Source organism: Sinocyclocheilus grahami, unplaced genomic scaffold, assembly GCF_001515645.1.
Source record: "Sinocyclocheilus grahami isolate Dianchi unplaced genomic scaffold, SAMN03320097.WGS_v1.1 scaffold583.1, whole genome shotgun sequence".
Taxonomy (NCBI): Eukaryota; Metazoa; Chordata; class Actinopteri; order Cypriniformes; family Cyprinidae; genus Sinocyclocheilus; species Sinocyclocheilus grahami.
Window position 1 is genome coordinate 378,496 of NW_015505762.1, and position 27,897 is coordinate 406,392.

At 35.3% G+C, this 27,897-nt stretch overlaps 1 protein-coding gene across 4 annotated transcripts in view; it reads right to left on the bottom strand.

Annotated features, from left to right (window-relative positions):
• Window positions 1-1,925: 1,925 nt before the first annotated feature.
• Window positions 1,926-27,897, bottom strand: part of slc4a11 (solute carrier family 4 member 11) — a 50,643-nt gene continuing 24,671 nt past the window's right edge. For 2 of the 4 annotated variants that reach the window (XM_016240156.1, XM_016240155.1), the window contains 15 exons: window positions 26,530-26,653; window positions 23,369-23,578; window positions 18,781-18,840; window positions 18,069-18,153; window positions 16,959-17,084; window positions 16,755-16,868; window positions 15,975-16,107; window positions 15,799-15,872; window positions 9,964-10,189; window positions 9,758-9,864; window positions 7,953-8,118; window positions 5,754-5,927; window positions 5,428-5,623; window positions 3,760-3,929; window positions 1,926-2,969 (listed from right to left, as the gene is read on the bottom strand). In XM_016240156.1, the coding sequence (XP_016095642.1) occupies window positions 2,903-2,969; window positions 3,760-3,929; window positions 5,428-5,623; window positions 5,754-5,927; window positions 7,953-8,118; window positions 9,758-9,864; window positions 9,964-10,189; window positions 15,799-15,872; window positions 15,975-16,107; window positions 16,755-16,868; window positions 16,959-17,084; window positions 18,069-18,153; window positions 18,781-18,840; window positions 23,369-23,578; window positions 26,530-26,653 (2,032 nt within the window). In that variant the 3' untranslated portion in view covers window positions 1,926-2,902. The remainder of the gene's footprint in view (window positions 2,970-3,759; window positions 3,930-5,427; window positions 5,624-5,753; window positions 5,928-7,952; window positions 8,119-9,757; window positions 9,865-9,963; window positions 10,190-15,798; window positions 15,873-15,974; window positions 16,108-16,754; window positions 16,869-16,958; window positions 17,085-18,068; window positions 18,154-18,780; window positions 18,841-23,368; window positions 23,579-26,529; window positions 26,654-27,897) is intronic. The other 2 variants (XM_016240158.1, XM_016240157.1) reach the window with 1 other exon arrangement.

Below are 27,897 nucleotides of genomic sequence, written 5' to 3' on the forward strand. Positions count from 1 at the left end.
TTGAAACTGGGTTTATTACTGGGTAGGCCTTTATTGTTTATTTTATTTTTATCACACACGATATTTGGTTTTAATAGCATTTTATTAACAACATCCAGCCGAGAGTTAACATATTTAAAATATATTCATATCAGAATGAGCCGAATCAAGGCAGCAATAATCAAATGAAAAATAAAACGCAATAAACACTGGTAATTGCTTATGTGCAATATGGCTTGGTTGTAAGTATTATTATTAATATTACAGCCACTCTAGGAATCAGGGACACACCACGTGTGATGTAAAGAACCGCTGAACCGTTTTTTAGATGAATTGTTCAAATGAACCGATTCCCCCCTAGAATCTGTACCGCTGTCATTAACTATACTTAACATGACCAGTAGAGGGCAGTTTATGCCAACATTATTTTTAATTTGTGGTATGTGTAGTAAGAGCATTTAAACACATTAGACCAGGGAAAAAAATTAAATAAACTGTGGTAATTAGCAATGAAAATCAACTAGAACCAACATAAATAGAAAACAGAGGAGAGCTGAAACAGATGGGTATCAATATATCTCTTTATTTGGCAATCAGCTTGAAATGATCTAGATTTCAGTGTATAGCATACCCCTATTAAACCCACACAATCCTTCCAATAAACATGTCTCTTATTTACCATAGTTTTTACATATTGCAGTTAACAAATTTAGCTTATCTGTTTGACAAAATCAATTCGACAATGGATCCTTTTTATGTGCTATATAAAAATCTACACAGTATACATTCATGATTAGAAAAAAAAAATCAAAACAGCACAGAACAGAACTCGTCAACATATCCCACCCAGGTGTGAGCGATCACAAATTAAAGCTGAATACTTCAATATTACAGTAAATACTAAGAGATGTCCAATGACAAACAGGATTACTGAAGGGAGGTTGTTTTTACACCAGAGGTCTGGACTCAATGAGAATAACTATGATACCGTTACAGGGAAGATAGAGAGAAACAGCCAAACAGGAATGCTGATTACGCGAGTGGTGCGAGATGTTCAAGAGAAAACCAACTTTTTCAACAGTACATCTAATCTCTCTCTCTCTCCGAAGCTTAAAGCTCTCCATGACAAGAATCAGTCGAGTCTGCTTCTCAGCTTTCTCTAATCTCATATTGCCTACGATTAAGTGCACAGGTGCTCACTTTTTTGCCCACAGTTAGTCAAACCATGTCTTTTCTCAATTTGTGCGCCTTCGTTTATAACGTCGCTCTCTCTAGGAATGTAACATGGTTTGATGGGTCAAAATCATCAGAGATATCTGCGTCTTCCGACTTCTTTTATTCGGAAAGATCACAAACAACTATAAACGATTATAAAGTAGGGATATAAAGGTACTATACCTTCATTTGACAATTATTTCTAGTTGCTTTTAATAATAGCACAACTAATTACATAATAGTAATACAAATCAAAAGTTTCGAGGTCTTATAAAAGGCATGCCTTCTCTGTTTTAAATATATTGTGAGATGGATAGACATGAAAGTGTGCGTTTAAGTGCCTTTCTTTTAATTAAGTGCACAGGTGCTCACTTTTTTGCCCACAGTTAGTCAAACCATGTCTTTTCTCAATTTGTGCGCCTTCGTTTATAACGTCGCTCTCTCTAGGAATGTAACATGGTTTGATGGGTCAAAATCATCAGATATCTGCGTCTTCCGACTTCTTTTATTCGGAAAGATCACAAACAACTATAAACGATTATAAAGTAGGGATATAAAGGTACTATACCTTCATTTGACAATTATTTCTAGTTGCTTTTAATAATAGCACAACTAATTACATAATAGTAATACAAATCAAAAGTTTCGAGGTCTTATAAAAGGCATGCCTTCTCTGTTTTAAATATATTGTGAGATGGATAGACATGAAAGTGTGCGTTTAAGTGCCTTTCTTTTGGGCATTGTTTATAATCATGCCTCTGTGTGTGTGTGTGTGTGTGTGTGTGTGACTGGGGAAAGTACACAGATGTGGTGTCCTGTGATGTGCAAAGCTTAAATGTCAGAGTCCATTCAGCAGTGAGTAAGGTCCGCAGAAATGCTGCTTGTTTTTCTCCGTTTCCCTGAAACCCCAGCGCTTAGAATACATTCTCTACACATCAGTGGGTCTCCAAACTAGAAGTCTATTACCTCGAAAGTAAACTCTCTTTAGAAAACTCTAAAATATTGATAGCCTCTAATAATCCGCTGTATTGCTATGAGACACAGTTTCCTAAGGTGTGTGTATTCTTTTGGTCCATGCTCACTTCGTTATTACTTATTTGCACTGATATGTACCAAAATGAGCTGGAAAATCTGCCATCGACAGCTTTTTTACTTGATGTATGAGAAGTTTTGCACTGGGTGTGTGTGTACGCGTCAACGTTCAGCATTAAGAGGTATTGCTACAGATTCAGGTCAGTCTCTTGTTCAACAGCTGTATTTGTGTTGAGAACACTATGGTCGGAGATGGAGTAAACACTTGTGTAATTTAGTCATGGCACAGTTGTCGAGAATACGTGTGCTGGTTTCCTACGTCTCATAAATCAAGTGTTTGTGATGCATGGATACATCAGAATAGACTAGAGAGAGAGGGGGTGGGGGGGCTTTGGTGTACTATTTAGATCATGAGAGAAGCAGTGACTGACCAAGGTCAATAGTCAAACAGTCAGACAGCGGTCTGTCATTCTACTCTGTTTTGAACAGGCATCTCATCCTCACCCTCTCTGGTCTTCAAATATCCTTCTTTTCTAATCTCTCTCTTACTCGTTCAGTGCTTCACCAGAATGTCTGCTGTTAAACACTAGAATCAGTTTGTTTTTCCTCCCAGAGTTTTGCATTTCAGAAATACAATTCCCAGAGTCCTTTGCTCAGAGGCTCAGTGTGCATGAGTTTACATACGCTGTGCATCCATAATGTCCAGGTACTTAGCCTCGATGATCCTGGGCAGCAGATAGTTCCTAAAACAGAGACAATATTACATCAATTATGTTAATTACATACAAACAGATCATTAAGAAAATATATATTTGACATTTATTTGTTTTTCATTTTTAATGACATTTTTATAATTATTTATTAATGAATAATTATGCATTAAGAAATTAAATTATATAATTATTGAAAAGGAAATCATATTAATACATTAAAAATTAATACATATTAATAATATATATTTATTATTTATTAAAAGAATGTTTTAACAAAAGTGCTTCAATTTTTAATAATATTTGAAATCTTTTTTGCTAACAAATTATGTGGTGCAACAAACAAAATCACGTGGAGCAACCAACATGCGGGAAAAAAACAATTAATAACATAAAATAGGACATGACTGACCTGGTCAGTAAGGTCAGTAAGTCTCTTAAAATATCAGATGTTTTTTGTTTTTTTTAACCAGATAAGATAAGTTTAGGTTGTAAAATATCATGTTCTGTGACTACCCAAAAATATAGTATTCACAATATTTGCATTTAAAAATACATTTGACCTTGAAAATAAAGTACTGGTTCAATTTGTTTTATTAACTTAATATTTTTCATTTTGTCTGAAAATAATTATCAAAATGTGTACCACATGACATTTTCAAACAACAGTTTTTCAAACTATATGAAAAGCACATGACTACAAAGAGTACATTTCTGAGAACTTGAATATGAGCTTTAGCAAACACCATTTATTACGCATGCACGTGCACAGCAAATCACACACTACACAACAGACGGGAACTGAAGGTATTTCAGTACTCACCTGATGGGTATGAGGATAAACATTAGCAGAGGAAAGATCATCTTCATATACGGGAGAGGGTACATCCCAAACGCACACAGAAAAAGCAGCTGCACCATCTGAAGGAAAGTGAAGTAATGGATCTTCCTCTGCGGCACCTTGCGGATGTAGTGAGTGGGAGGGTAGGACCTCTGAGAAAGAGTGAAAGAGATAAAGAAAAGAAAGAAAGATAGGATAGGATATAGCTGTCATAATGCAGATAAATACAACTGTATAACCCTGAGCATCTTGACTGATGGGATTCGGTCACAGTATGGACACTGGTCACATACACGAGTCTCCACAATACCGATATAAATCAGATCTATTGCTGGGCTATATGCAAATGAATGGAGATCAAGTCCATGATTACATGTCCAGATTTGTCTACTCTTTTTATCCCATAGGGCAAACAGTGTTTAAGTTTGTGGTTGCTACAGCCTTGTGTCTCATCTACGATTACTTGTTCAAGTCTAGCTTATTAATGAGATCAACAAGTGTGTTTAATATATTAATATATTTAATTAATAATTTAATAATATCTAGTATGTAAGTGTTATGTTTAAAAAACAAGTTAAAACGAAATACATTACTGTTCAAAGGTTTAGGGCCTGCTTTTATTCAGCAAGGCATTTATAAAAACATTTATAATGTAACAAAAGATTTCTATTTCAAATAAATGCTGTTCTTTTGAACTCTCTATACATCAAATAATCCTGGTAAAACAGCTTTCAACCTTGATAATTGTAAGAAATTTGTTTATATATTAAATATATTTATATATAGTATAAATTATATGAATATAAATATATACATGTAAATATTTTCAAAATATATACTGTATGTGTGTGTATTTAATATATACATAATAAATATACACAGAACACACACATGTAAACAAAAACTTTTATTTTGGATGTGATTAATCGTTTGACAGCACTAAAACGTTTATTAACTTAATAGTTAAGAAAAATAGTTTTAATAGGTTAAAAGTTCATAGAAATATCAAACAATTTGGGTAAAATCAAAAATAATTCTGCTAAATCATTCTGCTTTTGGGATGTACTTAATTTGTATCTGCCAATTTGTATTGGATCTTTTGTTTTGAAGACTTTTATAGCTTTGTGTAATATCTCATATGCATCTCATACCACATCCTGATCCATCTCAAATGCTTCTTGAGGGCATTTATACTTAGCTATCCGATCAGTGAAAATGCACAAAGCATCCAGCCACAAAATGCATCACTTGGTACAAAGACATTTACATCCATGACAGGTAGAGGGCGCTCTGATGCTTTATTTGCACAGCGGGTGCTCCTCTCTCTCTCTCTCTCTCTCTCTCTCTCTCTCTCTCTTCTGTGTTCTTAATTGTACAACACCTATGACTTTTATTTGCCTTTGTTTTCATCAAAGACACACGCACGCACACACTTACTTGTTCTTTGAGTAGCAGAGCCATGCGGTCGCACATTTGATTGCCGTCAATGGATGTGAGAGCGATGTGGAGAAAGAGCCCATAGAGCACAGGCTTAGGCTCTCTCTCTCTCTCTCTCTCTCTCTCTCTCTCTTCTGTGTTCTTAATTGTACAACACCTATGACTTTTATTTGCCTTTGTTTTCATCAAAGACACACGCACGCACACACTTACTTGTTCTTTGAGTAGCAGAGCCATGCGGTCGCACATTTGATTGCCGTCAATGGATGTGAGAGCGATGTGGAGAAAGAGCCCATAGAGCACAGGCTTAGGAATCCACTGCAGGGGCACCGGCAGCAGAAACAAGCTCACACCTATCAGGATGTTAGCCACGAGCGAGGTCACCCGCGTCTCCTTCACACTCACTATACTACACACACGCACATGTACACACACAGAGGAGTCATTTAAAACCAAGCACAGTGTGCCAATAGCTACTAGAATGACGTTTGTGCTTCACAGATTGATTGCCAGTGTAATTGTTTGTGGTGTGGGCTCACGTCTCGTAGAGGTGTCCTCCCTCCACCCTTTCCTCCACGATGGCTAGCTGTCTGACGTGCAGAGTGGAGTGCGGGAACGCAGCATGCATCCACGGCAAGCCCAGCACAGACATCAAAATATTAATCAAGCCAGACAGAGTCAGGTCCCAGTGATACGCCGTGCCCTTCAGTAACCTGTGGCACACACACAGTCACGACTCAACAGTGTTCAACAGCGATGCCCTTTCAAGACCAATATACAATCTGACCCTTCAAGGGCAAAGCGTCCAGTTTCTAGCGATGTGTAATTTTTATGTCAATGCTGAAAGCCAATCATAATATATTTGATGTTTAATATGCAGCTAGGTAGAGCAGGACCAATGAGGTTTCAGTGTGAATTGGGCTTCATGTTGTCATGCAATAACCTACAGTTCAAAAGTTTGGGGTCTGTACCTTTTTTTAAATTAATTAAAATTAACAAACTTTTTTTTATTGATAATGCTATTTGGCAAGGATGCAACTGATCAAAAGTGACGGTAAAGACATTTACAATATCAAAAAAGATCCATTTCTAATAAATGCTGTTCTTTTAAAAATTAATTTCTATTCAGCAAAGTAGAGACTGTTTTTTTTAGTCCCGCTCCCGCAAGGTTCTATTCCGCACCCACCCGCTCCCGCTATATATTCACTCTTTGTTCACCCGCTGTCCGCTTAGAATAATTTTCTTCCCTACCCGACCGTTCCCGCTAAATTTAGATCTCGTTTCCAGAATCTCACATTTAAAAGAAAGAGAGATAAGCTGACAAATAAAAGTGTAGTCTGCACAAAATTGTGTTATTTTATTTACCTTGTCAAGAGACTTGAATTTACATGAATTATCTTAAGACAAAATTCATTTAATATTTTATGCAACACAGTAGGAAAAAAAGTGTCAGAGAAAATAAAAATGTTGTACAAAAATTGTGTTTCTTATTTTTATCCGTCTTGTCAGGATACAATTCGTTTAATGTTTACAACACAATAGGAAAAAGTGTCGCAGAAAAAAAAAAATGTGGGTTGTACAAAAATAGCCCATTAGCTATTTTTATTCATCTTGTCAAAATACTAAATTCGTTTGACCTTTTTCTGTTAACACAGTAGCAAAAGTGTCGCAGAGAAAAATAAATAAATACGACATCTTTCATTTAAAATTATAGGCTAAGCAAAATATAAACAAACCCGAGTTATGCACATGCTGCGCACAGACCACGCAAATAAAACGCGTGATGTTTAAAGCATGCGTGCAGCACGTGCATAACAGTCCTGAGCGCAAGCTGTACTGGTGGTCATTGGTCAATAAGAATAAAGCGCAGATATGCTGTTCTAAATGGACGTCGGGAACGGGATATTGTTACACCGCCCGCTCCTGTTCAAATTACACCAGAGTTACCGACCTCTACCGAGTTTTATTCGGGAATTTAATCCCGCGGCGCAAAAAATCCGGTCGGGTCCCCCAGGAGAGCCGCAGGAATGCAGACCTCTACATCAAAGTATGCTGATTTTTATTTATTTATTTTTTTGTGAGCATCAAATCAGCAGATTAGAATGATTTCATGTGTAACTGTAGAAAATGTATTAAAAAAGAAAACTGTTATTTTAAACTGCAATAATATTTCACAATATTTGTGTAAAAACATTATAGTAGTGTGTGCATCTTGGACCCCAAAGTGATTCCTCTAGCTGAGACAATTATTTATGAGTACTGTGTTCAGTGCCCTATTAGAAATTCCAAATAAATAAATTGCTTACAGTTTTAATCATGAAAATATGTTCATTAATATTATTTTAAATGACACCACATTATATTATTAAAGTTAGGGGGTCAAATGAAACACTTCCCTTCCGGTTTAAATTTTTTCCTTTGCTAACTTGGTTATCCCTCATTATGGTAATGATAATTTGCATAAAGATTAACCATGCTGTGTTGCATATTTGTTGCTCTTTGAAAATAAATGAGTGTAGGATGCTATAAATCACAGCCAGTGAAAACACTCTTCAACATGAAATAGGCAGCTTGTCACTTATTACAATGTGCCTGGTTAGGTTAATGTTTAGGTGAAGTTCATTTTATCATTAATCATTTTAATAATCTGTAGTTTTCTGTAATGAAGCCACATGTATGAGTGGGATAGGATCTCAAAACACAAGTTTAGCTGAAACTAATTTAAAAAAAAAATGAACCTGTTTTCAGGCGCATTTGTGAGAGAAACGACAATGTTCTGGTCGATGAAGATGAGGAGAAACAGGAGGAAGCCCAGACCCATTGCACTCAGAACACTCGCTCCGCTCAGCTTATCCAGTGGGGCTATTTGAAACACCGGACCTTCATGGAAGTTAAACACTGGCACTGGAAGAGAACAAATAACAGTGAACCTCAGAACACAAACAGTCCCTCCAGCAGTCATCCAACAGTCATCAATGATTTTCCTCATGGATTATTTCTTGCAATCACCAGTAGTAACAGTAGCACAATTATAAACAGTACTTACATACTTACACTTACATCTACAGGAAAATGTGATTAGTTACTCATTAATATGTTCATAGGAAGGTATGTGAGTGTACCTGCATATCATTTGCTACCTATTAACTTCTTATACAGTAAGTTAATTACAAAAATGCTACCCAATGTTTATTTTTTCCCACATAAAGTGTGTAGTGGCCCTGAATTTACACATTATTTGGAAGAAAACATTGGGCAGGATATGAAATAAAATACAAATACATTTGGTGACTATATATAGCACACAACACTACAGCAAAGTTTTGGACTGTTTGGCCATTCCCTGCAAAAGCAGGCCTTTTTTGAGAGGTTGTGATTTGATCTCATTTCGAATATGAGCCTCTTGACTGCAGCATTGGAGCGCTGAGTGAACGTTTAAAGAGCCTGAGGTAAGAAGTAAAATCTCACTCTGATAACCAAGTTAAACTCCCACACCGAACTGATGACAGAGGAGTTGGAGGAGTAATGTAGTGATAGTCGGAGTGAGTGGCTTTGCTGTAATATGCTGGCAGTAAGAGAAGGAGAGTACAGGCAGTGTGTGTGTGTGTGTGTGAATGTCTTAAGTGTTGGTAGGGGTGTACATTTTGGCAAGCCTTCCTGGACACAAACTGAGCCAAAATTGAACTGATTCTCAGTACGGAATCTTTTCTGCTATTTGCATGCAATTTCAAAATTGCTGCTTAAATGCTGCATTTTGACATATTGAAGATAATCCCCCAATATGATTAAAAAATTTGCATAGTAAAACAGTTTTATCATTATGAGTGTTTTGATTTTTCTCTGCTTAAATTATACCATAAATGAACTCACATTTTTAACTTTTCACAGTTTTAAATACTATTATGATTAAAACAAAAAAAACTTTCATACTGAATGACTAATACGAAGTGAAATAGTATAATGAATACAAAAATAACCTAATGTAAATGATAAAGAATGTTTCATGTCAAATAAAAAAATAATAGCAAAAAAAAAACATTAATAAGTAATAATGATAAAAAGATCTAATATAACTAAAATAAAAAAATAACACTACAAACAAAACACTAATCATAAATATTAGTACAATGAGAAATAATATAAATAATATGATATAATAAATATTAAAATAATATAAGGAAACACATTTTGTGTAAAAATAATAATAATAAAAACACAAACACATGTTAAATGAGCATTTAAATAATTTAATTAATATAAAATAGATCTAATTAATAATAGTAAGAAAAAAATAAATAAATAAATAAAACTAACTAATTCCAGAAAAGGTTCAACATAGTTTCTGGAAAATTTAAGAAGGTTAAAACAAAAATTTTTATTTTATATTTTATTTTTTTTTGAGTGACACATATTGTACTTGTCAAATGTTTTGGATATAAATGTCCAATCATCAAATGGAAAACTGTATTGAAGAGCTGTAATGCTTGCACATGTATATGTTAGTGTCTCTGTGTGTGCAACATGAACACATATAGTGACTCACAGGCAATGTCGTTGAAGACGTATGATCCCACATAAGAGAAGACAAGCACTGAGATAGGCAGAGCACAGTCGGACAGAATCTCTCTCATCTTCACATGCAGAAACGGACTGCCAGGAAAAATGAAAGATGGGGGTGTCAAAACAGTCTTCTATCACTCTTTAAAATCCCCATCAGTGTGTGTGTGTGAGACAGGGAGAGCTCCTTACCTCCTCCTGAACTGGTACAGTGTGTATCCCACCCACAGTGTGCCCAGCATGAGGAGCATAAAGAGAAGAGGTCGTGCCCGTGTGCACAGAATGAAGGATTCTGGGAGAGTCACGGGCCCTGTCTCTGTCAGGTTCAGTTCCCCTGAACGTAAACTTCCACTGATGCGATTCAGCTCCGCCGTACTCCCATTGGCCAAAGTGGGAGCATGGTAGTACTCATGAAAGACTGTAAAAGAGATATCAACATAAGGTATCACTAGTTATATACTGTAAGAATAGGTCAAAATGAATGTACAGTATACAGTATGTCAAAAATTAGCGTTTACAATATGCATTGTGTAAATGTTTTTCAAAGCTTTCAAAGCATAACATTTTTCTTCTGTACCACGTCTTCATTAAATAATTGGTTTAAATGATTTCAATTATTGATGGAAAAACACAATTGGCTCAAGTAAAATTGTTGCCAAACATTGTGAGGACCACTATTAAAAATACTTTCACACTACTAAATTGCATAAATAAAAAATAAAAAAAACATTAAATACAAATTATTTATTTTATTATAATTTTATTTTCTCTTTCTAAGATAAAGAGTCTTTGCCATTGTACTGGCAAGACTGCTTTAAAAAAATACAGTATATATACTGCAAGTCTAAAATCCATGTTTAACGTATGTAATGTGTAGAAGTATTGAAAGTAGGCTTGGGCGATAAAACGGTATCTATATTTATCGACGGTACACCTTCTTCGATAACGATATAAAAAAATTTCGATATAGGCACGTGCTATGAGTGACGCAGACAGCACACACAAACACGAACACATGCTGAATTGAGTGCTGTGCCTGCCTGTGATGAGGAGATTGTTAATAAAAAAATTTATATTAGTCGAATTTAAAATAAACATTTGCATTTGAATGTTAGGTGTGCATCAGGGAGCGTCATCAGTGGCGCGCGAGATGCGGTGATAATGATGTAAGTGATGTTGTTGCATTTTAATGTTTAGTCTAGCCCACGAGATGCGCTGCTGCTGTGTTATGCATTCAAAATATTAGAGAAATATAGAAGCTCAGTGCGGAGAAGTTCTTGATTAGTTGAAAACCGAAACCAAGCCATTCACACAGATGCAAATTCAGCTCACTTTTTAGACGGACAGACTGCTGCACTCGCGTCTCACACAAGAGATGTAGCCATGCAAAGTTGAAACAGTTTAAACTTTTAGAAAAAACGTCGCGAATTTGTGGAGGTTTATTCCTTTTCACTGCATCTCTTATGTTTTTAAATGCAATCTGCGTGAATGGCGACTCGGCTCTTTGGATTAAGCAATGCATAAATACACGATGCTGTTTTGTTCATAACTGTTTATGAAATTTACGAAATTATATTTGATTTATATGAGTTAATTTAGATGTAATGCATATAAAACATTAGAAATTAGATATTTGTTTAATTTTTATTGTGTGTTTAACTGTTAAAACAAAAAAATATTTGTTGTTTATCTCAATAAATTGGGTTAATTTAAAAATACAGTGGTTCAATTTGAATTTTTTTTTCTATTGCTCTGTTTTAAAAAAGGTTATAAAAAATGTCAATAATTATCGATACCGAACGATATGAAACATTATAGCATTGATACATTTTCTAGCTATATTGCCAAGCCCTAATTGAAAGTGACAAACTTTTAAAGTAACATTTTCTCTGTGCCATCTGTATTGAAGAATTGGTTTAAACAATCATGATTATTGATGGAATTTTGTAGAATCTTGTTTACAGCCAATAGAATCAACCAATGCTTGTTGATTATGATTATTGATGGAAAAAACACCTCTCAGGCAATGCAACAATTAATATAATATAATATAATATAATGTAATGATTACTACAATTGATTTAATAATAATCACATCTTATTTATTCATAATTGTAATAATTAAAAACATTAATTATGATTTATTTGTTATATAATTAATTTTATTTTCAATTGTACTGGTAAAACTGCTTAAAAAGTACAGTCTAAAACCATCTTTTACGTTTGTTGTGTGTACGTTTTGAAGGCGTCAGCATGATTGTCTTCCAAAGCGTAACATTTTTCCTGCGCCACATCTTTATTGAATAATTGGTTTAAACAGTCACGATTATTGACGGAATTTTTGTGGAATCTTGTTTACTGCCAATAACATCAACCATTGCTTTTTGCTGATAACAAATGCACATTGTTTTGGTTCATGCACATTTTTGGGATGTCTTTCTTGAGCGGCCTGTTTCACATCACAGCAGAGCGTTTCAAAGGAAGTGGGGTCAGTACTCTAATTTGGCCATTGTGAAGTGCTGAATTTCTTTTGTTTGAAGCGTTCTGTTGTTGATTTACTCCTGTGTTTTGGATCATTGTCATGTTGAATGACCCAACTTCTTTTGAGTTTCAGATCACAAACAGACTCTCTGACATTCTGCTCCTGATATAACTAGGAATTCGTTGGTCCCTCAGTAACTCCAAGCCTTCCAGGCCCTGAGGCAGCAAAACAGCCCCATATCATTACACTCACCCACAATCCTTCACAGCCGCAATGATGTTTTGGCAATGGTATGGAGAGTTTTGTTCTTTTCATTTATTTTAAGTATATTAAAAAATCCAACTCTCTCAAGTGCAAATGACACCACTATCAAAATGCATAATGTTGGTCACTACTAAAAAAAACAATATTTTTTAAAATGATTAATTTAAGTTTAAACCCCCCCCCAACAGAAGAGTTATTTTTCTTTATGTGTCTATTGGAATATGTGACCTTATTGCATATGTGGCAATTTAAAAAGCAATTCAAAAATAATTCAAAAGTAATCACATTGTTACTTTAATTTTGTGGTGCATTACTGATTAAATAGGTTAGTAATTAATAATTTGTACAGTATATATTTATTTATTAGCTACATCTCTGGTTCAGTGTCACTTCTTTAGAGATGCAATGGTTTCTCGTAGCACAGCAGTTTTTAGGGAAGGCTTGTTTTATTTTACAGGCAAGTGACGCTTGTTTTCTATTTATTGAAGTGGTTTCAGCACACATCAGACTGGCTTTGTCTTCTAGGAAACACAGCAGTGGTGCTGAACTGATGGTGCTAATCTGCCTGACTCTAGGCATAAATCTTCCGAAATCCTTTGCAAACATTGAGTTATAGGAGTTCTTTTTTTGAGGTTTCCTGAAGTCCCTTTTGATCAGACTAGATTGCTCTTGAGCACAATTGTTTGCTGAAGAACAACTAACATGCTGCTTTCCATTCAGGATGGCAGGTCAAACCCACAGCTGAGTCCAATTACCTTCTTTTCAAGAGGTCATTATTGTAGAAGTTATCTTGATTGTTTAACACATTTGTTCAATAAAGACACGGCACTGCAAAATAGCTTGTGTGTGTGGTTCTAAATAAGGCCAGTCACATGGGGAAGCTGTCACCTAAAAATATTTTTCAGCAACTGTAAGGTGTTAAATATTTGAAACATTAGACCCTTTGACACAGTAATACCAGTAAATTGCCGTAAAATTACCAGAACGACTTTACCGGTAAATACAATAATGCACTGTTCACAAAGACAATGATGTTCCGTCTTTTTACCAGTAAAGCACCATTCACACAAAAAAAATACCGGTAAATTCTGTGACATCACTAGCCAGAAATGACCTCTAAACGGTTGCATTGTGTTTTGTTGATGTTTACATTTTTGTGTCAAATTCATGCAGCTGCTTTTGACCTAGAGACATCATATTAGACGACTTTAGACATTTCTTTGACTTCTGTAAACAGCATGGAGTAAATGCGTCATCTGCGTCAAAATGTTATGATTGGCCCAGAGTAAAAATCTTATGTCAGCGCGTTGTGAACTCATACATGCTCATACTGGTAATCTTGTTCTGGGTTCACACAGAGCACATTACCGGTAATTTACTGGGAATATTACAACTTCTCATACCAGTAAATTGCCAGAACGAATTTACCAGTATTTTTCTAAAAATGGTTGACTATATCATGAAAGTAGATTTTAGCTAAAAGGTTGAAATGTGTTTTCAGAAAAAGGCTACTCTTTTTTTAAATATCAGGGCAGGACAAATTGTCACTTTTATATTGATAAATTTTATCACATATATTTCACATTTTTATTTTATACCATTTTTTTATTACAATATTTTCTTATCTTTTTCATTTAAATTTTTACTTAAAAGCCAATAATTGGCTTTAACACATAAAAAAAATTGACAGAAATCAATACTTTTATTCAGTGAGCACACATTAAATTGATCAATATTATCAGTAAAGAAATGTACAATATTACAAAAGACTTTAATTTCAAATAAATGTTCTTCATTTAAACTTTCTATTCATCAAAGTATCCTGACATGAATGTATCATGGTGCCCACCAAAATATTAAGTGGCATAACTGTTTTCAACAGTGATAATGATAAGAAAAATATTTCTTCGAATCAGCAAATTAGTATTAATCTGCACAAAAATCCTGATTTTATAACTGAGCCGTCATCTGATGAAATCGAATACACATAAGATAAGACAAGACAAAGACATTGCCTGTGCTCTGATTTTGGCTATATGCATATAAAATTAGAGATGCAACAGTATATCTATTTTAACTGAAAGCCCTGCTCTTCTCAGCCACTCGCTGAACAGAGCAGATGCAGAGAGAGAGTGGTGTGTGCACGCTGGGAAAGCAAGACCTCGCGCTTGTGTGTCAGTACTGGTGAGTCTCAGAAACTAAATAAGGTTTGTCTAAGAAATTGCTTGATGTGTCGCTAGGTGCTTTTTTTGGGAAAAAGTCACTAGGCAGTGTTGTCAATTTCTTTCAAAGGAAAGTAGCTAAAGGCAGCTTGAAAAGTTGCAAAAAGTCGCTAGATGACGTAATACTCTAATTAGCATATTCACGACATCATTGCGTCATATTGCCTTTTACATTTGTTTGCATCTCTGTGCTAACATACTGTATTTTAATGCAGCCAAATTCTCAATAAAACCATTAATTTATATATTTTAGAGTTTCTGTTTTCTGTCTGCTGTAACCAGCTCTCCCTTCCAAGATGTTAATCTGCACAAAAATCCTGATTTTATAACTGAGCCGTCATCTGATGAAATCGAATACACATAAGATAAGACAAGACAAAGACATTGCCTGTGCTCTGATTTTGGCTATATGCATATAAAATTAGAGATGCAACAGTATATCTATTTTAACTGAAAGCCCTGCTCTTCTCAGCCACTCGCTGAACAGAGCAGATGCAGAGAGAGAGTGGTGTGTGCACGCTGGGAAAGCAAGACCTCGCGCTTGTGTGTCAGTACTGGTGAGTCTCAGAAACTAAATAAGGTTTGTCTAAGAAATTGCTTGATGTGTCGCTAGGTGCTTTTTTTGGGAAAAAGTCACTAGGGGGGTCTGAAAAGTCATTAGACAACAAAGCAGGTAATGACTGCTGAAAATTCAGCTTTGCCATCACAGGAATAAATTACATTTAAAATATATGAAAATAGTTGATGGTTCTATGCATCGATTCTGGATCTGATGAAGGCAGGTCTGAATGCAAGTTTACAGCCGATTGTAAAAAATGATTGGAGAAGTGTGACAGCATCTTTCCATTATCACTAAACAGCCTCATGTGTTAAATTAGCTGTATCGTTTTTCCAGGGCAGTAACAATGAAAATCTTGATTTCACAGCCTAACAACTAGCTCCAGTCTCCCCAGTATTTCTTGTTAAGATCAGACTGTAATCTAAGAATCATTCACACAGAAATCCAGATTATTTAAAGGGTTTGGCTGTGTATACAGTATGTGTGTATGTAGCACTCACTCTTGACGGTGCCCTTAACTGCATCTGCTACAAAAGCAATGGAAATGAACAAAGCTATCACCTCTTCTATCGACCTGTGGGTCAAAAACAAGAACAAAAACATATCAGTATTCAAGCAGTGGCATCTGCACAATTATCTATATTTGTAGGTGTGTGTGTGTGTGTGTGTGTCTGACCTCTTGAAAAGCTTAACAAGCAGGCTAAGGTTGAAGACTCCTCCCATGATGAGGAAGAGGCTGTTCCATAGGCCGATACATGCATAAAATGCTGCAAAGTCCAGCTCATAATCATCACAGATCCCCCTAATCACTGCAGCCACACAGAGACAAACCCACAGAAGCAACAACACAACATCAAGATCATTAGGAGCGAACAAAAACACAATCAACTCAAATCTCATAATGACACAGTAAATTAAAACACACAGTAAATGTCCATCGTTTGATGTTTAAAGAACTGCTCCCAAACATTTAAAGAATTCCTGCTGTTATTCCCATGAGAAACCACAAGACAAGATCTTTGATTGGGAAGGATCATTATTATAGATGGATGTGGCGGTTTTGTCCTCCTCTGTGCATTTTTATCCAATCAGAATTTCATTTTACTACAGCAAAACCATTTTTCAGGGCAACTCTCCCGCTGGTAACAGTGTGCGACTGCAGCCGCAGGAATGAGCTTTAGGAGGAAATCTCCTCTCAGCCAGGGCAAACATCAAACTTCGCCCAAACAAATGGCGGCCATATCGGACTCCCATCCTGCTGTTTGTGAGATTAAGAGTCTTGTTCCACCTCATCCTGTGGTTAGCAGAGCTCTCTAAACACTCAACATCAAAGTATTCAACAAACAATGAGTGCTCATCTAAACACACCGCAAAAACGAAGCACGGTTTAGAGCCAAGGTATGTGTGTATGTGAACGTGCATCTATTGTTGCACATGGAGGCATGTATGTACATACCACTGATGAAAATAGCAATGGGCGCTGTGGTCAGTGGAATGACGAGAGGAGAGCCAGCACACAATGAGTAGATGATTCCACCTATACTCTGCCCGATGATCGTCTTCTGAACGTCTAATCAAGAGAGAAAACAACTCAGCCTGTGTGTGTGTGGAGACGTGGTGTGTGAAGAGCATATGTGTGTGTCTGTGTGTGAGTGATCACCAATCTCGCCCCGAGTGCTCTCGTCGTTGAGTGAGCCAAAAGCAATGGCGGGAAGCAGCACAGCGATGTAGAGGAAGATGGACGTCGTCATGAACTTGACCAGGGCTTTGTTATTACCCACTAATCCTGAAACACACACATTTATAGAAAAAAAATAAGTCTCTAATGCTCACCAAGACTGGATTTATTTGATAAATATACAATCAAAACAGTACTATTGTGAAACATTACTACAATTAAAAATAACTGTTTTAATTTTAAAATGTAATTTATTAACAGTCATTGCTCCAGTCTTCAGTGTCACATGATCCTTCAGAAAATCATTGAATAAAATGCTGATTTAGTGCTCAAGAAACATTTATATTTATTATCTATGTTGAAAACATAGATAATAAAACAAAAGTTTTTTTCAAGATTTTTTTGATAAAGTGGAGAACAGAATAAAAAAAAAATAGAAATATGTACCGTAACATAGATGTCTTCACTGTCATTACTTTCCTATAATGTATCCTTGTAAAGTAAAAGTACTAATATCCTTAAAAAATACTGACTCCAAACTTTTGAACGTAAGTGTAAAGAAATTACAATTATAACTAGAAATGTATCATTTATATACAGGTATAAATGGAATATATATACTGTATATATACAGAATATATAACTGGAATATTTCACTGCAAAACAGAAAAATCTAATTAATCTGTTTTTTTAACAGCTTATATCTAAATGAACTGTTTCACCAAAATGAATCAGACTTTTTAATGCAATAAGAGAAAGAGAGAGGAGAGTTCAGAAGAGCATATCTGATTATTTCCTCAGAATGCTCGGCTGTACTGTACAGTATATCTCTGTGAGGAATATAAAGTGACATAAAACCCAGAAATATAGCATTTTGTCATTTCTGTTTGTTCCTGGTCCTGCTTGTTACTAGACAAGCTCTTATGAAATCATCTGAACTACTGTCACATCTATAAATATAACTAAGACGTTAATAAGACCACTGGAGGACCATATGTCCTTTTTGAAAACACACAAAAGAACAATTTCCAGAACATCTGCAAAATGTGATCCTTTATGTTAAAAACATTTGTAAGTTTATGCTTGACACACCATCAGTGAAGTCAGACGGGTAGAGAGGCAGTCGGCGACACAGATCCTCATAGATTCCTCTGCCCACTCTGAAAAAATCTCTACACTACACACATACAGAGATAGAGGGAGAGAGAGGATTACTCACACACACATGTACATACATCTACATATATAAAAGTCAAAACATTTAAATACATTTACTGCAATACTGCAGCAGGAGAGGCACAGGATTAAAGCACATACACACACACACACCAATTAAACATAATACACCCCAAATCCTGCCGAATCACAGCAAATACACACACAAAAGCACATACACTCACACAACGCTTTACACTGCAAGGGAAGAGATACTGTGTTAAAGCAGACAAACACACACACACACACACACACACACTCTCTTACTTAAATCCTCACACACACAGACACACACACGTACACACACACGTACACACACAGAAGCTCAGAAGCTCAGCACTCACACAGGGCCCCCTGCACAGCAGAGAGAGAGACACAAGATGAGAGAACACAGATTCTGCAGACTAGAGAGAGAGACAGCCCAGTGTTAGAACCGCGTTACACTACAAGAGGAAAGATACAGTGTGAAAAAACACAAACACACACACACACACACACACACACTCTCTTACTTAAATCCTCACACACACAGACACACACACGTACACACACACGTACACACACAGAAGCTCAGTGTAATCGCACTCACACAGGGCCCCCTGCACAGCAGAGAGAGAGACACAAGATGAGAGAACACAGATTCTGCAGACTAGAGAGAGAGACAGCCCAGTGTTAGAACAGCATTAGTACAATGCAAAAGCATTACAACTACATCAGCAAAGCACAGTCAAGACACCTGTTACATTACTCTAAATATCCATTAATGTAGCATCAGAAAACATCTGGCACGTGCATTTCAGAGAACTGCATTAGACTGGCTTAAGCATTTTATAAATAAAAAGCGCTCATAAAATGTGTATGGGTCAAAGACGAGATGTCACCATTTTAGTGTCCACATCAAATTACATTTACAAATGTCATTTTAAATACATAAAAAACATCTTAAATGCAAGTAAATTGTCTACTTTCATATTTTTGATATTTTGAGACAATAAAATGTCAAAATATGGGGGAAATATTGTTCCAAAGTGTAAAATTGTCATTCAGTGTAATAGTCCGTACTTTGATTTTACCAAGTAAGTGGTAGTTTTCAAGTAAGTGTTGGCTGTGTTATATTAAAAGGACTGTCTTATTGCTTTTTTAAAGTATTTAAATAAACAGGGAACCTTTGTCCCTGAAAATGCAGTTTATCAGAGATCATTTAGTGTAACAGGAATAAGAAGTTATTCTGAAATCAAATAAAAAACTGATAGTCATTCGACAGTCTGTGACATCATCAAATGGCTCCTGAAAGACCGTGTGGTGCTGCAGAAACGTGAGTTTATTGCTCTTAAATACTTGATAATTTAATCTTTTCATGGTGCGGTAACGTAGGTTACAAAAACACATGTCATTCAGTGAAATGCCAAAAAACACTTTTATTGTTAGATTTTTTGAAAAAGAAGTAGATGTTATGAATAATTGCGATTATCTTTACTGGTCAAGCTCACTGTTTGAAAATAGGTAGCCATTTGGTTGCCTGCAATATTAGCTGAAGTAGAAGTTTCGTCATTCAGGGTAATGGTTTTGTCATCCAGTGTAATGCAAAAAACTGTTACACCACAGTGTCATCCATTACACTGAATGACAGCATCACTGTATAAATAACAATTTTAGCATCTTATTGATATTACAGATAAATGAGGAATGTTTAGCATTGACAAATATGTGTTAAATATAATAAATATTAATATCTGAATGCATTTTGAAATGGTTAAATTTGTGTTATTGATTAATTATAGACACCCATGAACAGAGGGAGACACTAGGCACTGTAAAAAAACAAAAAGCTAATAAAGTAAGTGTGGACCCAGTAGCTTAGGTGGCACTCTTAAAGCCTGTTCACACCAAGAACAATAACTATTAAATAACTATAACGGTAACTATGTTAGCCTCCACACCGATGAACAATAGCACTGTTCATTCTAAGCATGTGCTGCAGGTTTGTTTATCTACCACTTTAAATGCTGGAGCTCTTTAAAGTTGAATGGATTCTGATTGGCTGTCAATGCTTTTATCATTCATCAGCTGGAATAAAAAAATCCAACAATATTGTTTCTCTGTGCATTTATCGTTAGTTGTGCTGCGGAATCTGCTATTCTTTTATAGAATTTTTTATTTTTTATGATTTTTTAAAATCTTTATCTTTATCATTGTCGTGCTTGGTGTGAATGTGAATTAACCAGGAAAAGAGAAGGATATTAAGGATTGCAATTGTTGGAATAATAGCTTGCCAATATTTCTGGGCAGAGTGTCCCCCCTCACCACAGTATGTCACAAGTTCAAGAGAGATCACTGAGGGGATTCTCCACCCCAAATATTCATCCTGATAATGTAATTTATGTTGGCAAACAGAAAGTATTAATAAATATGGCTGCAAGCAGCAATTTTGAGTCCGAACAAGTTAGAAACGAAGTGACAAGCTAAGCAAGCATAGCAGGGGAGCATCAGTAAAATGCTTATTATATTTCAACATTTGCTTCTGCAGTCATTTACTCAAGAATATTATTAAAACTAATTTAATGACACAGATTTATGCTAAAAACATTTCAGTTATGGGAACAATGGCAATATTATCTCTCTTTTTGGCAAATCGTTATTCAGAGTAACAAACCAAGGTCATTCAGCGTAACAGATATGTTTATGTAAAAATGAAACAATATACTTATTCTGACCTGTACATATTAAAATACAAAAAAGAATATGTGATCATACTAAATTTTATTATATTTTAAATGACTTTCACTTCCTTACAAAAACTTTGTGCTGGCAAATGGGAAAACCTAGTGGTTTGAAGGACATTAGCAAAGTATAAAGATTTAAAAATTAAAGTTAATTGATATTTGAGGGCTGCACTGCTTAGAGTCTTTTAATATGCCATCAAATGATTCATGTTTTAAAGGGGTCATATGATGCGATTTCAAGTTTTCCTTTCTCTTTGGAGTGTTACAAGCTCTTGGTGCATAAATAAGATCTGTAAAGTTGCAAAGACTAAAGTCTCAAATCCAAAGAGATATTCTTTATAAAAGTTAAGAGTCAGCCACGCCTACCTAAAACGGCTCGTTCTAACACGCCCCCACGCCTAACAAGATTTTTACGTATAGAAGTATATAAATGGCATTTTAGTGTGTCTTTTGTCAAACATGGTAAAAAATGCATGATTGTCATTATTTTTTGTTCAGAAAAATATAAAGTTAAACAGGACACATTCTAATGTATGGGGAAAAAACTAAATTTAAAGTTGTATTATACTTTTATTTTTTTGATGCTGGAAACACCCTTTTCGTCTTTGACCCATACACTTTTGTAATTGTGGATTTGTGTGTGCAGCTGTGCATATATATTTTTATAATTACATTTTTATTATATTTTAAAATGTATTTAATCTTTTTTTTTTTACTTTTGTGTATTAGTGTTTTGGCATCAGTATGACCTTATATTTTGTTCTATATATTTTAATTGTGAGTTTGCAGTCTGAATTTAAAATTATGAGAAAGACCCGAATAATACAAAATAATACAAAGACAATAAATAGAAATCATATCTTTTGATTGTATACATTAGCTTCATATAAACTCAAATGTACAGCATATCCAATGTGTTTCATCTCACAATTTTGATAAACAAGTTATTTTAATGAATTTGTTAAAAAGACAAATTACTCAAATAAAAATCTTTCTAAGCAGTTAATTAATTAATGTCTCACTTGATGTTTGTTAAGATGTTAATGAATTAGGTATAATTTTTTACAGCATTTATCATAAATATTAAAAGTAAATTTATACTACTGTTCCAAAGTTTGGAGTCTATCAGATTTTTCATGTTGTTGAAAGAAGTCTCTTACACTAACCAAAGCTGCATTTATTTAATGAAATCTAATATTCTGATCATTCTAATATACTTGAAAACAGTTGTGCTTCTTAATGTTTTTTGGAAAAGTTGATACTGATGAATAGACATTTCAAATAGAAATATTTTGTAATATTATAAATATCTTTGCTGTCGGTTTTGATTGATTTAATGCATCCTTGCTAAATAAAAGTATTCATTTCTAAAAATAAAAAAACGTACTGACCTCAAACTTTTGAACAGTACTGTATAAATATTCTATTGTTCGTTGATAATTTATGTTTGATCAAAACTTTAAATATTATAATGTATTAGTAAATTTATAAATTATAATGAATAAATTATGTAAAATATCAATTATTTTTAGTTCATAACACCCAATCTATTAACTAACGTTAACAATTTGAACCTTACAGTATAAAAGAAACAGAAAAACACTACAGGATTTTTTTAAGCATGTAGTTAGGACCAATTATGGGTGAGGTAGGAAGCCCTGGTGTGTATGTGTGTGTATCTTTGTCCCCAGACACAAATATAGAGTCTTGTTGGATTAATCAAATTTTAATAGGCTTTACAGGTCAAAATTTGGCAGCGGAGCAGTTTGTCCATCTCACATTAATGACCCACATTAGCCTCTTTTTGGCAGACAAGCTTGTTTTCTGTCAGTCAGAGAGAACCTTGTCTCAGGATATGTTTAAATAAGTCGTACAGCTTAAAGTGTTCATTACTGAGCCGCACTCATTCATCATGACAGCGTGTGTCTGATACAGAAAGAGAGAGAGACCTTTCCTGGTCGTTTGCCAGAGATGAATAGCTTTCAGTGTGCACACGCGCAAGTGATCATGCACACACACACACACACACACACACACACACACACAGTAATGATCCTCTCCACCTGGTTACCATTCTTCAGATGTGTGATGGAGTGAAAAACGCAAAAAAACAAAAACACAACTATTTGGGCCTCCGCTGTTGTCTTTAAAGAGAAGAAAACAGAGGTCTTTTACAGGCAGCTAACCTCAGCCAGGGTGGTCTAATGCTCACATATGCCGAATCGGACTTTGTGTGTGTGCGTCAAACCGGAGTAACAAACAAGATAAATTCTCATTAGCTGCTACATGCTCAGTAGAACTTAATCACTGGAGTGTAAGTCAAACAGCAAAAGGCAAAGGGAGAAAGAGAAAGTGACGGACGAGGACTCTAGAGAGAATAGTGGAAAACAATTGCATAAAAGCCATTAGAACTGAACCTTAAGCATCTGCACACGCGCTGCGATGCGCACACACCTTCAGTGGTTTTTGACTGTGTGGGTCTGTCTCTTCGCCCTCCACAGCCGTGGTTTTACGCTTGGCAGCGGTCAGGTGGTACCTCTGGATGAGCAGTGCCTCTTTGAACTCCTCTTGGGTTTTACTCTCTAGCAGCTTCTGTCTGAAGGAGATGTCCGAGAACATGCTGGCGAACGTCCTGCCCAGCTCCATCGCCGTCTTAGTGCTTTTCTGAGAAACGCCAAATACAGAGATCAAACATATTTGGCGGTCATTACTCATTTACGACTGCTATTAAAGGAAATATTCAATGTAGTAATCCAGAAATCACTTCATCTTCTGAGCAGAAAATGCTTTATCATCTTGGATTGAGTCTTGGATTGAGTCCAATTGGTATTTTAAGTTATATAACATTTGTGCCGTCTATTGTTTTAAAACACAATGCAAGAAAAGAGGATGCATCTACATGTGCCGGCATAAAAATCCAGCTTTTAATGTAATGAGAATATGTGTTTGTCCGTGTGTGTGCAATGTGATTTGAGTTTGTGAGAAGAGCAGAAGATTACGAAGCAAAAACACTTTGCTGTACTGAACTGCAGAGGACAGAAAGAGATGAGTGCATGCTAGAACAAAGAGCGAGAGAGAGAGAGAAAAAGAAATAGAGAGAGAGTGATTAGATGTAAACAGATGTAAACACATTCACACAAACACACAGATTTATGATGTAAACACAAAGAGATACACAAAATGGTCTTGGCGGGAGCCAGGGGCCCCAAAGACTTTACAGGGAGACTGCAGGGGGAACAAGAAACACAGGAGCAGGACTTTAAGACTTGAACATGATAGCATTAGTATGCCTAAACCTGATTTTATTATCTCAATTTTTTCTCAAAATTAGCAAACTGTTTAAAAAGAGAGCAAACAGACACTTTTGCTCAAGTCTATTTTCCCAGAATTTTTATCTAAATACCCCAGTAATTTCATGTCTATTTTTTTTTTACTTTTTGATGCCAAGGACACCCAAACATGATTATCCTTTTCCTGAAATATTAAGGCAACTATATATTTTAATGAACAAGTACTAATTTAAACTATTTATGTGGAAAAAGTGTGATATTCTAAAAATATATTCTCTCCATAATTAAATATTTTTTTTAATTAAAATTAAAATATTATCTGAAAAATATTTTTCTATATATTAATGACAAAAATTTGCACAAATACAGACTATTTATGGACTGAGACACAAACACATAAATAAATATTGTTTTTACTAATATATTCAGATTTAGTTTTTATTTCTTACTGTTAAAAACTAGGACTGTCAATAGAATAAAACTGTAATTACTCTCATGATCTTAACCTGTCCTTAGAAAGCAGAATGAAACGGCAATCATATCAAACTCAGTAAGAGTGTTAAAAATTAGGTAACGCATTATTGTCTTGTTACTTGTTATATACACTTACTATAGTAATAACAGTAAATTGTTAATATTTACATGCAACTAATCCTAAACTAAATCCGAATCCAAAACCTATAGTAAGTACCTGTAATAACAATATTATTAAGAAATTAAATGTATAATTGCACACAAACAATAATTTAATTTAATATATTAAAGTTGTAAAATAAAGCAATAAGTCTCAAGAAGCCATGGTTTATAGTGAATTTATAACCCCCTTAGCTGTTATAAATTCACTGTAAACCACGGCTTCACGGCTAAACGGTTATTTCTATATACGTAGTATGGTTTCACAAAATAAAACAGAGCAAATAAAGTGTAATGATATTAATAAAAACACAATGTGTATGTGTTAGAGGCTGACATTTTTATGGGAATCCCGCGGGATGGGAAACAAAATCACTATTAATCACGTGATTGGGACGGGACAGGAAAAAAATGTGAGTGGGAGTGGGTGGGACCGGGAATCGTAATAACACTATGATACCCAACTTTATACACAAATATACCTTTTATATAAATAAACTATAAACTGTATATTTTAATTTTGAACCCAATTCTAGTTGCCCTGTCTCTTTATGCTCTCCTCCTGTTTGCTTTGGTGCGGCTGGTTAAGTGAATGACGTACGCAGTCCGTGACAAACAGATCGTTAACGACAGGTCTATGTGGTAATAGAGTACATCGGGCAGGAAATCCAAATGCTTGCCTATCATTCATCGACCTCAAATATGGCTTATCATCTAAAAGATAGTAACAACTTTACATGGCCGCTCAATCTAATGTTAACCTAGAGAAATGTGCGCTATTGTATTGAAGTGTCTGTGTGGAAGCTGAACAGCAACTCGCTCGCAGCAGGACAGATGGAGGTGCCGGTACGCTCACTTGCTCTTAAAATACTCCGTAATTTTTGGTCATACAGATAAAAGTAATACATCTTTCGAATCTGTAAATACTCTACGTTTATTTGTGTGCACTCAGAATAACAATGAAACGTAGCACTTCTGTAAAATAATTAAAGCAAACAGGATGCGCTTTCTGCCGTCTCGGTCATGTGAACTTGAGCGAGAAACTTCGAAACTCCATGTATGAAAAATAAATCTATAGAGATTGAAATGACTACTTTCAAATGAAAAAATTCAAATAGAAAACGTGTGTGTTAGCATGGATAATTTACATGAAATTTAATGTGTGTGCAATGCACACTGTGCATTGTTTAAGCTGGCTTTCAGTTCAACAAAATAACAAAAAAAAACACATTTTCCGGCCAAAAAAACTGGGCCAAAAAAAGATTGGGACGGGACAGGATTTTCCCCCAGTTTTTTCGTGGGATTGGGACGGGACAGGATTTTTTTTTTGTGGGAGTAGGACGGGAGAGGTTTGAAAATCCACTCCCGTGTCACCCTCTAATGTGTGTGGCCTTGGTATATGTTATGGGGATGAAATGTGCCCACAAGGATTATAATACCAGCAAATTGTGACCTTGTGAGGACATTTTTTGGTCCCTTATTAGGGAAACAAGTTTATAAAATAAATCAGACAGAATTATCCTTTTTGAAAATCTAAAACAGCAAAAAGTTTTATGTGAGGGGTAGAGTCAGGGTAAGGGGACAGAAAATACTGTTTGTACAGTATAAAAACCATTATGCCTACAGAATGTCCCCATAAAACTTGGAAACCCAACGTGTGTGTGTGTGTGTGTGTGTGTGTGATTATATTACCATCTTTGAAGGTGCCAGAATAAGGATAACATAGCGGACTTCTGCACAGTTTTCCCCCCAGTTCTGTGGACGATCCAGGCGTGAGATACACACGTGCCGCCTCTGCAGGTTCTTCACATTACAGCTGTCACAAAGAGTTCATAAATCATCATAAATCCTCTTTACGATTTACACAGTGCTTTAATGTACCTGGCACAGTATCCGATTAATTCAATATGTAACAGGAGTACAGCAAACACATTAACAAATCCATTGGTTGAGGTTTAATGGGATTACAGAAAGTTCTTGGACAGAGATGTCAAAGTAAAATTTGTTTGTGGGCCGGGTGGCAAAAAAAGGAACTTCCTGTTTTCTTTCAAGCTTATAAAGTTATAAAGTTAAAAAAGTGTGTAACTTCTGTTTCAGGCATGTGGCCACCTATTATGAGGTTAATATCAACTCAATTTACTATATTAAAACAGAAAAGATAAAAGCACTCAATACACTTGACTTGGTAATTTCAGATACAGTAAGTTGCATTAATAAATCAAGTCAAATATTAGCATAAAGGTTGGACAAAGGAACAAAATTAAACAGTACACTGTCGCACGTCTAATTTACTTAAAATATGCATTAATAACAGGCCCTAAACTCAAACCCTGCCAACAGGGGCGCTGAATCTGTCTCACTGGTCCAGTTAATACTCATAAAACTCAGGCAATGTACTGAGGTCACAAGAAACTTTAGAAAAGGAAAATGCCCTGGGATAGTCTGATCTAAACCATGCTAAAGCTGTTGTGTCATTCCGTAAGCACTTTGGTAACCTTGCAGCCTTACATTAAGCACATTTATGTGCTCTGTTTTATTTACTATAAATGTAAAGACATAGAGCTGCTGTGGGTCAGCCAACATTTCCACTTGTTTCCCTTTCTTGCCCATAAAACTGTCCACACATAATTCAAAGAAACACAAATCTTCTGCTCACTAGGCTAGTGTGGGCCATTGGCTGAACTTGGTCTTTTTATTTTATTTACCTCACTTAGGGCTTTTTCTGACCTCAAAGAGGGTCTGAGGGTCTTCAATGACTTTTGATTTATGATCTCTAAATTTATGATCTCATGTGAATTAATACATCTAATTTACTCATTCACGTTTAATAAAGTTTATGTTCATGATGTAAGAACTGGTAAATGCATTTTATCCATCCATCTATCCATCTATCTATCCCACTGTGATGGATGGATGGATGGATACATAGATCGATATTAATCTCTGATTGTAGGATAGAAATAATATAATGTAAATCCAAGTACAAGTATGGGAAGAAAAATATTCCTACAATGCAGAAAGTGGTTTTTATGAGTCACCTGATTTTGGTCTTTAAAATGC